Source organism: Nomascus leucogenys, chromosome 10 (assembly GCF_006542625.1).
Source record: "Nomascus leucogenys isolate Asia chromosome 10, Asia_NLE_v1, whole genome shotgun sequence".
NCBI lineage: Eukaryota > Metazoa > Chordata > Mammalia > Primates > Hylobatidae > Nomascus > Nomascus leucogenys.
Genome location: NC_044390.1, coordinates 43,428,277 through 43,442,624, shown reverse-complemented (window position 1 = coordinate 43,442,624; position 14,348 = coordinate 43,428,277). Strand labels below are relative to the sequence as shown.

At 52.0% G+C, this 14,348-nt stretch overlaps 1 protein-coding gene across 2 annotated transcripts in view; it reads right to left on the bottom strand.

Moving 5' to 3' along the window:
• The window catches only part of PEPD (peptidase D), a 136,963-nt gene that overhangs the window by 74,195 nt on the left and 48,420 nt on the right, over positions 1-14,348 (bottom strand). For both annotated transcript variants that reach the window (XM_030820236.1, XM_030820234.1), the window contains exons 8-9: positions 4,361-4,436; positions 3,357-3,403 (exon numbers count right to left, since the gene is read on the bottom strand). In XM_030820236.1, coding sequence (XP_030676096.1) covers positions 3,357-3,403; positions 4,361-4,436 — 123 coding nt within the window. The remainder of the gene's footprint in view (positions 1-3,356; positions 3,404-4,360; positions 4,437-14,348) is intronic.

The following is a 14,348-nucleotide window of genomic DNA, read 5'->3' as shown; positions in this document are numbered from 1 at the left end:
CATCCGCTCACTTTCTTTTTTTTAACATGCCTTTAAGATTTTATAACAAATCATAGATAATAAAACAAAAAGAGATGAGGCTTAGAACTGGGGGTCCAGGCCAGCATCTCTTGAGTCCTGGGATGGGTGGTGTGTCTACATTTGAGAAAACCAGCCCTGACTCCTGCCCCGAGTCCTGAACTGCAGAGCTCCCTGCCTTTGTGCCCAGTGTCCCTGTGCAGGGCTGAGGCCGGCCAGGCCCCCAGCAGAAAGTCCAGCAGGTCTTAGGGACGCCCACCTTGCTCACAGGGTACTATCAATACATATAAAAGAGTGGCTGGCTTCCTTTAAACCCAGTGAGTCAGCGATTCACACAGCAGTGTAGCCGCACCCCAGCCTTCCCTGGTAGCAGTTGAGCCTGTGTTCAAAGAGGCACACCCCTGGGTAACCAAAAACACCGGCTTTAGAAGAGATTTTTATTTCCCGACTAGTTAAGAAAATAATTCTCAAGTTCCCAGTGACACAGAAGATGGCAGAAAAATCGCTTAAAACCTTTTCTTCTATTTTCCATCCATCTATCAAACCCACCCACACGTTTCCCGACACCCACAGTGGGTCAGACACTGTGCAGATAAATGAGACGTGGTCCCCAAGAAGGCACCTCCAGGCTCTCCAGGACAAGGACAACAAAACTGCGTCACACAGTGATCCTGCCCTGGAGAGGGAGCTCCAGGTGGAAGAAGTGTCAGCCCACCTCCCTAGCTGCAGATGTCCCCAGGGGCTTCAACCTGGACACCGGCAATCAGGGCGCCTCCTCAAATCTGGCCAGGGATACTCCATGATGTGACACTGTCCCCAGACACCCATCTTCCCACCATCTTCAGAGGGGGTGACTCCTCTCTCCCCACTCGGTCCCCTCAGGAACAACCTCCATCTCTCGTTCTTGCTGTCTCAGTCCCTGTACCCACCCCCCTGCTCTAAGCTCTCAGGGGTCCACAGATCAGATAGCTTCCCTGGTGGGCACGGTTTCCCCTCCGTATGTCCGGTGGCCAGCAGCAGATGGGCGCACATGGCAGGTGCACAGCATGGGCAGCAGGTACACACGCTGACCCGATGCCACTCAGCACCCTGTGGGAGGCTGCTCCTGGCTGAGAGCTTCCCGGTGCACTCGGCTGTGGTCTCTGGCTTTGAGCTCATCTCTCCAAGAGCCACCCTGGTCCACACAAGAGACGGCAGCAAGGCCAACCCGGGGTCTTGGGATGGGGGTGGAGGGAAGGTGGAGCAGTTTGTAGACAGGGGTGACATCTCCCCAGAGCTCAGGTTCACAACACCTTGCTTCCAACAGCAGCCAAGTGCAACGTGTGGACTCTGTGTGGATCCTGACTTGAACAAACCAATGCTAAAAAGAGTTTAGGATCAATATGGACTAGATATTCATGACATGAAGGAGTTACAGTTCATTTGTGATAATGAATGTGATACTGGCATGGTGGTTACGTAAAAGTAGAAAAAAGTTCTCACCAAATGAAATACCTATTGAGGTATTTACAGGTGCCATGACATGATGTCTGGGATTTGGCTTTAAAATGCTCTAGCAAACAAAACTAAACACAAAAACCTGATGGGGACTTCGGGGCTCATTATACTTTCCTATTATTTTGGACATTGAAATTTCCTGTTAAAAAGAAAAAAAAAAAGACCTCCATTACCTGGAAGGCGTGACAGCTAAGGAACAGGGGCGGGTATTCCAGGGCCCCTGGCCCCTGACCCACAGCCCGTGCAGCCCTGTCCCCAGGCTGGGCAAAGTCAGGCTCTGGGACGCTGTGGGGAGGGAGGCTCAGGGCCCCTCCCAGGAGCCACCTTGGGAGCAGGACTGCCTGCAGCACGGGGCTCAAGCAGCCAGCATGCAGAGGACGGCAGGGTTCCACATTGGGCTCAGCTATTCCTGCCCCAATTTCTCGGTTATTTTTATTTGAAGCATAGCTATGGGTCACTATGATTCAACTCAAGCTGGGACAGGTTTCCGGGGCAGTGCCAATCTGAGGGACCCACTGCCCAGCCCACCTCGCTGGAGGAGCCCCACAACACACTTCCCATCCCAGATCCTCAGAGCGGGCAGGGGGTCCTGGGAATGCCGGGCCACAGACACCGCACTGCAGAAGGAGATCACGCAGACGCAGCGCTGGGATAGCTCTGCCAGCCCTTCTCAGCCTCCCCGGCTGACAGAGCTGGGCTTCTGATTAACATGTGTTACATGCCCCCTCCCGGGATGCCAAGCACCCAGGCAAGGCCATTTTAACCTCCTCCTGGGTGGGGTAAGGAGAGAAGCACAGGAGCTGACTGCTCAGAACTCCTTCCAGGGCGAGACCTTAAAAAGACACCCATCCCCCAAGCATAGCCACAGCGAACGGAAGCGTCCAAGCAGCCCACTGTGGGCCACATCCGACCTCGGCCCTGCACCCCACTGATGACAGGCAGGCCAGGGGGGCTGGGAGGGTGATATGGGGCCAGCACCCCCAGGGCCGCGGCCCTGAACAGAGCGGGCCCTGAAGACATCTGGGGTGGACTTGGGCCCTGCAAGGCGGGTAATGGATACCAGAAACCAAGCTCTCACAACGATAGGCAGGAAAGGAAAGCCCAGAGTGAGGACAGGGGGATGGCGGCCTCTTCAGGGTCACCTCCCCAGAGCTTCCAGGTAGTACCAACACTGGTGGGAGGTCTCAGAATGGGGGCCTCCTGCTCCAGGACATGGGTGGGAAGGGAGCCACTGAGGCAGTTGGGTCTGACCCAAAGGTTTCCTTGTACCATGGGTGGCAGCGCACTGACTTCTGGGTCCTGGAGCGGGGCTGAGCTGGCCAGGCCACAACCGCCATGGCTGGGCAGCTGCAGGAAGCTCCCCGGGTGGCACTGGCTCGCTGCAGGCCTAATAGGAGCAGAAGGCCAATGGAGCTCTCCAGAGCTCTTTATGGGCCGTTTAACCATCCCTCGACCCAGTCGCCCAAGCACAGCAGACATAATGGCAGTGTTTACACATAAAAATGGCAAGCTGTTTTACTGGTGGCTTTCAGAGTCGTAAGAGCAGCAATTTGGTAAAGTTTCCTGCAAATGGCAGAAACAAAGTCTGAGAGTAGAATGGTGGGGCACTAAACCACGCTGAAAAGTCATCGAAAACCATTACATCAAACACTCTGCCAAGAGCCAGGGAGCGGGGAGCAGTCAGAAGAAAAATAATCTTCGCCCGTGATCCTGAAGCCCTGTTTATAATCTCCACTCACGGTGTGTGTGCCACTGCGGCGTCTCATCTGTTACTCACTCAGGGAACGTAAATTACTGTTTTTTTACCTTTTAATTTTGCCCGGAGAAACATGGTGGCTTACCTTTCCAACTCATATTCTTTCATTCCCACTTTTACAGCCTTCATTACCTGGAGGACGGATATTAAGCAAAGACATTCGTATTAAGCAGATCAGTAACACAGTGTGATAAATAACATACAGCACTTCTTCAAAAGCACCTCGTCTTTAAAAAGGAAAAAAAGAATGATATTTGCATGCAGTGGTACAGACATGTGACAAATTAGAACTTTTTAAAAGCTCCAAAATCCATACAGTTTATTTAAACTGCTATGGAGCACTTCCATTTGGAAGCTGATAAATGCCAAGCCTCGAGTTACAGCTCAGAGGCCACCAGCAGCCCGAGGACAGTGAGGATTTAACCACGAGGTGCTTGGTGAATACTTAATGCCACAAAAGCTATGATGATCACTAAAAGGCCTCCTTTGTTTAACTTTCATAAAACACGGACAGCATTAACTCATACAAGAGAGTATGCTGCCCATCAATTACCCTTGTCTGTTTCCTAACACAAAATTGCAATGTTCCTGAGTAGACGCTGGGCCATCCTCATCTTTCAAGACATGTGTTTCCTTATTTGGTCTCATTCCTCCAGTAAAGTGGGAAGGTTTGGAAGAGAACCACGTGAAGAAATTTTCAGAAAATGGATGATGGTAATAAGTGTGTTTGAACCATAGTTAAGGACAAAAAATTCTTTAAAATGAGCTGAGAACTGCTGGGACATCAAGAAGGAGCACTCTACCTTCCAAAGTTGGGACTTTTTGTTGGAGAATTTCCTGAGGATTGGTGTCCACGACTGCCATGATGGGCAGGTGCCCTAAGCTGAGGAATTGGGGCAGAGCCTCTCCTGTCCCTGCCCTGTGCCCACCAAGCAACAAAAAAGAGAACCATCACCGTGTAAAACTTCCTACCTTTCGTGTGGCCCTCGGGGATTAGAGCCCACCTGGAAACCCTTCACCCTCACGCAGTTCTCTCACCACACAGCAACACTGCTTTCCCCACTCAACCGGAGCCGGTGCCTGACTTACCTCACAATGGGCCTCGCTGGAGATTTTATTGGTGTAGCGCAGAACCTCCAGCTCCATGTCTGTCTTAAACACTCGGCTTCAGAGACAGAAGAACAAAGCAGCTAGTCAGTGACTTTCAGGAGGCACTGGCTGGACCCCTCCAGGGAGTCCTCAGGGCCCGCCACACCCTGCACAGCCCGGAAGGGGTGTTGTGCGAGGCCAGAGTGGGGCCACCAAGGCCCAGGAGTGACAAGCTCTATGGAACAGTCTAGAAGAAAACCTCTCGCGGGGAGCAGAGCTGCTGCCCACCTTCCCTAACACCACCCAGCGGGCAGGCTGTTTCCAGGGATAAGATCTGGAAGCTGCTGTGCAGGGGGAAGAAGCCCGGTTGCTACAGCCTGTCACAGGCTGCCTCCCTCAGCCTCAGTTTCCCCATGCATGGAAGGGGGATGAAATCTACATGGCATGGCTGTTGGGCCATAATCCTAAGCCTGCCGCCTCCCAGGGCTCTGTCCTATTGGCTGAAGAGGCCGCGTTTCCTCCCCACCCCCACCCACCTGCCCACGGGTGGGTGACAGGGTTGAGTGAGGTGACTGAAGCCATTCCAGCTTCGTGTGTGCCGGTACAAATGTGGAAACAGCTGGACCGCAGACACAGGCAGGAGACCAGGAGCAGCGGAGAAGAGGGAGGCAGCCACAGATGAGAGGGTGGTCTACGTGGGCAGGGGAGTCGCAATCGGGGGACACTGCTGTCCCTTCCCGGCTGGGCTGTGCCTCTTGCAACTGGACTCCTGGGGCTCCCAGGTCCTCCCAACAAACTTGTGTTAATTTGCCCAAATGTGGTTAGGTTTCTGGTGGTTGCAATCAATCTCACCCACGAGTAAGACCCATAGAGAGGAGCCAAATAAGTATTCATTTTCTACCTCCACCCATTTAAAAAAACCTGGGTCCATGGGCACTGAAAGGGCAGCCGTGCTGAGGCATTCAGAGCACCGGCCTGGGAGAAAGGCCTTGGGCTCTAGTTCAGCTCCACCCCTTCCCAGCAGTGTGGCCGAGATCCCTACTCTGTGCCTCGGTTTTCCCATCTGAAAAACGGAGATATGAACACTGATTCTCATCAAAACATTACTCCCCGGTATTCATGACAGGCCCACGAAGCTAGAGAAATCTCAGCAGGCAAACGCAGCCTCCCTTCATTTTAAATTGCCATTTACTGGGGACCCGCCCCATGCTGGGTCTTGTAAGTTGCAGTGGACGCTGGGTGCACTGCCAACTCATCCCCTGAGGCCACACCCTTCTACTAGTCTCCTTGATTCAATGGAGGGAGCCAAGACTCAGTTCCCTTGCTTCAACTGGGGACATCTCTGGGGGCCACTCCAGCACCAAAGCTCCCCATGGGAGCAGCCGAGATGCCCTTGTGACAGCATCGCAGCCCAAGCCTGCTCCCTCATTCTGACACACACGCTGATCCCAAGAGCACTCCTCAATACGCTTCCTGCCCACTTGGCTCAGAGACTCAGCTTCCCATGGAACCCAACCTAGAACAGGTACTACATTCCCATTTTACAGATAGTGACACTGAGACTTAACTGAGACGATGTCAAAGGGTGCGTGACCCACTCTGTTACACTCACCCCCTTTTTGTTGCACTCTATGCAAAAATAATAGAACCCTACACCCAGACAAACTACTAATCAAATACAGAAGGAAACTAGGCCTTTTTAGACATTTAAAAACTCAGAAATGGGGGAAGTACTTAAGGATGTACTCCAGCAGAGAGAGAAGGGTAGAAGGGTGGGGAGAGGGAGAAAGCACAAGCCAATAAAGAGAAGGAGGTGATATAATGGGATATTTTAAAAAACTGGAGTCAATCCAAAAGTATAATTAGACGATGGACAGCAAGCCTAGAAAGCAATCAGCAGAAATGAGAACTCCAAGTATGTGGCTCTGAGAAAAACATCCACAAAAAGAATGGCATGGATTCCTTTCTGCAGATAAAATCAACAGGAAGCTTAAAGCTCTTAGCGATATGGTGAAGAAGATACGTTTCTTCTCTCAATAAGAAATAAGAAAGGCAAATTAAAACTCTAGGAACAACAAAACAAAACAGATATTTGTATGAAGGCTGCATTTATTCACATGGTATCAAAATAACAACAGGCAGATTACTCTCCAGGTCAAGGGGGAAAATGTAACCCAGTGATCAGTCTTAGCATCATTGATTGTGGGTCAACTAAGTATAATTTGTGTCTGAATGTAGTGCAATAAGAAATACACATCACCTGGGATGTATTCCAGCAAATGTTTTAAACTTCTATGGCTTTAGATCTAACTTCCAGTTTGCAAGAAATATGGGGATAGAGGAACAAGCTAACTGCCACCACAAGTGAACAACCATACAAATCCAGAATTGGGATGCTGTGGTACAACTGGCCCAGCCTTTCAGTAACTGGGGGGAAAACCATCACAATACCCAGGTAAGAGACAGAACTATATTGGCCACGTCCAGGATGTCTTATGGACAACTGGAGGAATTCCTGTTTATGTGAACTTTCTAACTTTCAGCAATGCATGTATATATGTTGCTTTTGTTCTAATGGAAAAAAAAAATATTTTTTCTAATAAAAAAAACCATTCTTTAAACAGAGAATAAACTAAAATATGGAGTGATTTTGTACAACTGATGGTTATGTAAGAAAAACAGTCTAGGCTGGGAGTGGTGGCTCACACCTGTAATCCCAGCACTTTGGGAGGCCGAGGCGGGTGGATCACGAGGTCAGGAGATCAAGACCATCCTGGCTAACACGGTGAAACCCCATCTCTACTAAAAATACAAAAAATTAGCTGGGTATGGTGGCGGGCGCCTGTAGTCCCAGCTACTTGGAGAGGCTGAGGCAGGAGAATGGCATGAACCCAGGAGGCGGAGCCTGCAGTGAGCCGAGATCGTGCCACTGCACTCCAGCCTGGGTGACAGAGCGAGACTCCGTCTCAAAAAAAAAAAAAAAAAAAAAAAGAAAAAAAGAAAGACAGAAAAAGAAAAACAGTCTATATGCTCTTGATGCTAGGAGCCTCCTCTTGAGGGAGGCCCTGGGCTTGTGACATCCGACCCACAGAGAAGGCACTCCTGCCCTGATACGTTCCTTAGTTCTGCATAGACCACAGTCATAGTGATCATAGAAACACAGTTTTATGGCTTTTTTTTAAATCTTTTAGAGTTAATGTCTCCCCCAAACAGGTAAGATTTACTGCTCACATAAATGCAATGGAAATATTACAAACCCTAACAAGGAAACAGCAACAGAAGTCGGGAGGTGAAGACAGGTTGCAGAAAAGAAGTGTAGAGAGAGCAGGGCCCCATCTGTGCAGCCTCAGCTCACCCAGGGCAAAGGCAAGATGGGGTGGAAAGTTCACGGAGCAAGAACTAAAAGAGGCTCAAATCCATGACAAGAAGGCAAATGGAACCCGTGGAAGAAGAGCAATAAACATACGATGAAAAGATGGGTGGGGGGTGACAGAAATGGCCCAAAGAATTCGCTTTGGGGAGGGCTGGTGTGGAGAGAGATGAGCTGGCAGGAGTTGCTGGTTTCATGATAACCTAGCTTTCCCATACTGATTTTGTACTAGTGGCTTTTTAAACCAAGGGTACATATTGCTTTGATAGCACTTTAAAAACCTTAACGAGGTGCTGTCCATAATGGTAAATGTCCATTCATTCATTTCACATCACTAATAAGTAAGTGTCAGCTGGATGTACCAGGCACCAGTGATAGAGTGGAGTGAAAGGGCCGCGTCCTCCCCTAATGCAGCGCAGAGACCATGGAGAGACAGATACAGTGCGAGTAAACACACAATGATGGAGTGGAAGGAGGGCTGCTAAGAGCAGGAGCCGGGGTGCTATGTGAGGGAATGATGGAGAGGCATGAGCCCTTTTGGTTTGGGGCTGGCCACCCGGTGAGGGAGGTCTGTAATACTGAGACCTGGAGAATGGAGGTGGGCAACCCAGCTGAGTCCCTCTGCATAAGGCAGAGTTCCTGGTGCACCCTCTGGCCAGCTCCTTTCCCTTTACTAAAGATGACCTACCTACACGAAAGCTCCCAAAGGCCCACCCATGACTCTCACAAAGGTATCAACGCAAACACCCTCAAGATCAGCAAAGCTGGAGTGTCTGAGGACGCAGACCAGCACCTGTGCCTCTGCTAGGAGCAAAGCCAGGGTGTCTGAGGACGCAGACCAGCACCCAAACCTCTGTTGGGAGCAAAGCCGGGTTGTCTGAGGATGCAGACCAGCACTCGCTCTTCTGTCGAAGGGCACCTCTCCTGCATCTCCTCTTCCTCCTCCTCGGCCTGGCCAGGAGCCCACCTGAGCTGGCCTCCATCAACGCAGCCCAGATAGACGCCCCGAGGCAGGCAAGGATGGCGGGAAGGCGAGGGGCTCGGTGGCTCCCCAACTCCCGTCAGAGGCAGCAAGCCCTTGGGAACTTCACGGGAGCAGCCCAAGCCAGCCAGCTGCTGACTCACACGGTTTCTGTGATGCCACACAGCTGGGACAGCCAGCCATTTGTCACTGGGAAATGAGGCGGGCACCCTGCAGCGCAGCGACACCTTCCTGAGACCACAGAACCTTCTGCGGAATGTGGAAAAAACAAACCCACAAGCCCAGGGAGACTTTCTCGAATGAACGCCCTTTCTCTCTGGCGGAGGCAGCGCTAAAGCCTGACAGCATGCTGTTAATCATCACGAAGGTGCCTCTGATGCTGCCGTATGGCGGGTGCAGTCCCATTATCTGGGACCAGGCACTTGCTCCTGTCCCCAGAGGGTGACAGTTCAGAGCCACGGGCAGGACAGGGACCAGCAGCTCAGGCTCCCAAGGTCCGAACCAACTCGCGGTCCCTCGGGTGTCATTCCCACTGCCACCCTCTATGACGCCAGCCTGGGGAACCCGCTGTCAGGGAGCAAGTCTCTCTTCTCTCAAATGCAGCGATGATCACTGGGTGACGGCATGGGTGAGGGCCAGGACCTCCTGCCCTCCAACCTCTTACTTTCTCCTGGAGCTGCCCTCTGCCTCCATTCGGCTTAGATCCCTGGCCCTTCTCTAGGGCCACCACTGTTGCCAGTGCTGTAGACTCCTCGGCCCTGTGCCCACCCATCCCCATGGGCTCGGCCTGTGCCTGCTCCAGGAGCACTGAGCACTGCCAGGGGACGTAATGCACTGGTGATGGTCAAGCAAGCCCCAGTGACCTCGGCGAGGCCCCAGCTCTGCCATGAGCTGCAGGGGAACCCGCAGGAGGGCTATTCTCAACTTCCTGCACCTTCCGAAGATTTCTACCCCACACTTCTGCCCCCCACGGGAGCCGCCGCAGATGAATGAATTCCACTCCTACTTCTTGGAGCGCACAGCAGCCAGCAGATGGGTCCACTCTCACCTCTCCTCCTCCAAACTCCCAGGACTCCCCATCCGTCCTCTCCTCCCTCCCTTTCAAGGGAAGGTGCATCCTCTTCCCAAGCTCACACGCCCACCTGGGGATCCCAGCTCCAACCTCCACTAGCTCCTGCTAGAAGCTCCATGGCCACCGAAACAGCTTCCTCTACAAGTGAAGAATCCTCCCCTCACTCGCCTCCTTCTCCTCTTCCAGCCAAGCCTCCCCTACGCTGCCTGCCAGGCCCTAAAAGTCCTTGAGGAGGGAAAGCAGCTTTTGCGTTCTATTTTGAACTTCCTACCCATCTCCTCCCCTCTCCTCTCCCCTCTCTGCTTCTCTCTTCACCCCCATCATGCTACCAGCCCTCCCCTCCCCTCCTCGCAGAAGGTGTGGTTCCCTCTGCCTCTCCCTGCTTTCCCTCTGCACCCACCTGTGGGTCCTGGGTGCCCTGGAGCTCGGCATGCGAGAACCCCCACCGTGCCCCCATCTCAATGCGGCTCTGCCATCTTCCTGCTGCTTCAGCAGAGACCCAGGCGTCATCCTAGATGCCCTCTCCCATCACATCCATCTGCTACTTCCCACATCCAACCCATGGCCAAGGGCTGCCACTCCCCCTCCACGACCTCCCTCAGGTCCCCCCATTTCTCTCTATCCGGCCCCAGCCTCTCTGGCCTGGACAAGCCCTCCAGCCTCCAGGCCTCCAGCCCACCTGCCCTGATAGCAGCTGGGGATCTTTAGGAAATGCAAACCTTATCAGGCTTCCCCTCGTTTCCAGTGGCCTTTAGGTAGCCTCAGGATGAAGGTAAACCTCTAGTAGAGCACAATTCACGTCGGTGCAGGCCATCTCCACCACTCACCCCACGTGCTCTCCCAGCATCCTCCCTCCTCTGCCTGGAATTTGTTCCTGCCCACCTCCAGCTCCCACCCAAAACACACTTTTCTCGGGGTCCGAGATGACCCCCTTCTACCCTCTCACCCTGGGCTAAATCCCTTCTCTGTGTTCCCTGGGTAGTCTAGACGAATCCTCAGAAACCTCTAACTCTTAGAATTCTTTTAATTTAAGTCTCTTCTGAAAGGCCACATATAGTCCTGAAAGACAGGGTCCCAGCACCGGCACAGACACGCAGTATCTATGTGTCATCAAAGCTACCTGTCCTTCCACCGAAGCCAGACAACAGCTCATTTCCAACAAGGAGAGCTGATGGCCTCATTTCAAAGAGAAAAGGAGGCCTCTCCACCCAACCCTCCCCACCCCATGGCAGCATGGGATGTTGCCAAACCGGGCACAGGAGGGGCAAAGCCTCCTCAGGCTCCAGCAGCCCAAATTCCCTCTGCCACTGCCTCATCCCAGTCCCACAGGTAGGAAGAGCAGCCCAGGGTTGACGACAGAAGCCCACACTCCCAGGCTCTCCACTCTGCCTCCCACTGCAGCTGGGGCATCCTCCTATGGTGATGAGTGGGAAGAGGTCGTAATCTGCCAAAGGAGAAAGGACCACATCCTCCTCCCAGCAGAGGCGATAATCACCTCTGCATCGGCCGGGCGCGGTGGCTCACGCCTGTAATCCCAGCACTTTGGGAGGCCGAGGCGGGCGGATCACGAGGTCAGGAGATCAAGACCATCCTGGCTAACACAGTGAAACCCCGTATCTACTAAAAAATAAAAATAAAAAATTAGCCGGGGAAGGTGGCGGGCGCCTGTGGTCCCAGCTACTCGGGAGGCTGAGGGAGGAGAATGGTGTGAACCCGGGAGGTGAACCCGGGAGTGCCACTGCACTCTAGCCTGGGTGACAGAGCGAGACTCCATCTCAAAAAAAAAAAAAAAATCACCTCTGCCATCGAGGCCCAGGGACCTACTTGCTTTTCTAATCTTACTTTGGGGGAAGTGGGAAAAAAAAAAAATCAAACTGAACCAGGGCAAATTATTATACAAAGGCAGTTCTCTGATGAAACCGGCCTGGCTGGGCTTTGGCCTGGCCCAATTGAATCTATGCTTAAATAGACGTCTGCTGTGTGCTGGCTTAACCAATTATCCATAGGGCACTCTGGGCCTGAAGTCTCGCCCAGGCGCCAGGCATAGAGGGATGCATCCCAGCCTGGCCTGGTTATCTCACAGCACAAACACCAGAAACTGTTTTTAAGATGATTGCAGAAAAGAATGGGATTTTCCAGAATTCCGCGCAGTTTCTCCCTGTCTTCAGCAGGAATGCACCACCCTGAATATGATGAGCCCATTTCCAGTGTTCTTGAGCATGAACAGACGAGGACAAAAGGGTGCCCCAGCCTCCGTGGGTCCACCGGCCCCTGGAGTGAGAGATGCATGGTCACACTAAGTCCCAGCCTTGTCTGCCCCAGGGGATGTGTGGGGTGGTTGTTAGAAGTATGATCTACAAGGCTGACAGCCCCATGAGAGGACAAAGGCCACCTCCTCCAGGAAGCAACAGAGAATCATCGCTCAGGACAGGATGACAAAGTTGCCACCTAAGAAGTTTGAACAGGCCAGGCATGGTGGCTCACACTTGTAATCCCGGCACTTTGGGAGGCCAAGGCTAGAGGATCTCAGGCCAAGGCTGAGCGCAGGAATTCGAGGCCAGCCTGGGCAATACACTTAACCTGTGTCTACAAAACATTTAAAAATCAGCCAGATGGCCAGGCGCAGTGGCTCATACCTGTAATCCCGGCACTTTGGGAGGCTGAGGCAGGCGGATCACCTGAGGTCAGAAGTTCAAGACCAGCCTGACCAACATGGAGGAACCCCGTCTCTACTAAAAATACAAAATTAGCCGGGTGTGGTGGCACATGCCTGTAATCCCAGCTACTCGGGAGGCTGAGGCAGAAGAGTCGCTTCAACCTGGGAAGCGGAAGTTGCAGTGAGCCAAGATCACACCATTGCACTCCAGGCCGGGCAACAAGAGTGAAACTCCATCTCAAAAAAAAAAAAAAAAATCAGCTAGGCATGGTGGTGTGCACCTGTAGTCTCAGCTACTCAGGAGGCTGAAGTGGGAGGATGACTTGAGCCTGGGAGTCCGAGGTTCCAGTGAGCCATGATTACAACACTGCATTCCGGCCTGGGCAAGAGTGTAAGACCCTGTCTCTAAAAACAGAACTCTGGGCAGAAGTCAGCTCAGGCTCTTTGGCCAGGAAAAAACATGCCAGGAGATGTGGGCACTGCACAGCCTCAAAGAGAGTCCCCAGCTCATGGCCAAGCTGTGGGCATCAGCATGCCTGGAGGCTGCTCAAACAGACAGGGAAGCTGGGAGGCAAAGTCTCCTACCCCATGTAGGCCTGCTCTCCTGCTACAGACCTAAAATCACAAAAACTAAACAAGGCAAAGATGTACTTGTGCAACCTTATTTTTTTCCTTAAATATTCACAAGTCCCAGCACTGCCTCTGAGCATTAAACCCTGAATTAAGATATCAATTAACTGAGGTCTAAACACTCCACTGATTAAAATAGTAGTGAGACAAGGATGAAGGATTTCCAAAATCAGCCTCTAAGCATCAAAGTGCCACCGTGTTGAACAAAACTCATTTAAAGGGCCAGGAATTCCATCTCTCCTGGAGATGGATGTGCAGGGAATGATTCTATTGGAGCCAGGTGGGCGGGAATTCAACATCACTGAACCCCCAACAACTATCCCTCCCACACTCCATGACCCAGTGATGCAAAGGCTAAATCCCACAAGGGGAAGGACAGAAAGAAAAGAGCTGGTTAGAATTACATATCCTCCGGGGGATCAATCAATAAGTCCTCTCCAAGAAACCAGAGCCATGAAGAAAATGATGGTTTAGCTCAGCTGTGAGCTGAGTGTGCCTGAAACCTAGCCAGGGACAGGCAGACATGGCGCAGAGGTCCACCTCCATGCTGGACCAGGGCCTGACCACGCCTTTCCTTCTGTCTGATGCTCCCACATCCATCTCCTGCCTCCTGGTGCGCAGTGACTCAAGTTCTCACTCTCCCCTAGGAGTCCCACTTCCCATGTGGCTTTCTTGCTGGCGTAGGGTTAAATGCCTATTCATGAGGACACAAAGATGAGCAACGCTACTGGAATCCTTTTCACAGACACACCGAGAATTTAGGTCATCATCTACGTATCTTTTCTAATTTGGGACATGTTACCCAGGACGTAGAATCCTGGGGCACGTCTACCTGTGAACCAACCACAGCTTCCCATCTCCTGTGCACACAGAGAGGCTGGGGAGCAGAAATAGACACGTTACCCACTGCCTGATTAATGCATGCAGGACACTTTTCGTTCTGTGTAATTAACAGCTCTAAAACCGGCGGATGACTCAATTTAACAGTCTCGCTTAAAACCCAAGAAGGCACACGGCAATTGCTGACACGCCTGCTCTCCCCTGATGCTTCCAGAGGTACTTAACCGAAACCCAAGGCACTGAGCTATCAGGTGGTATGAAAGCATCTCCTTTTATTTCCCACCTTGCCTTCAGATCAATTTAATCATCTGCAAAACAGTAAAGCAGAATCACAGCCTAAATTATGGAAGATGCCTGCTCTTTTGAAGTTTCAACTTTTGACCTTCACATTCAAACTGCACTACCCAGCACAAGAAAAGAAATTATCCAGTTATGATC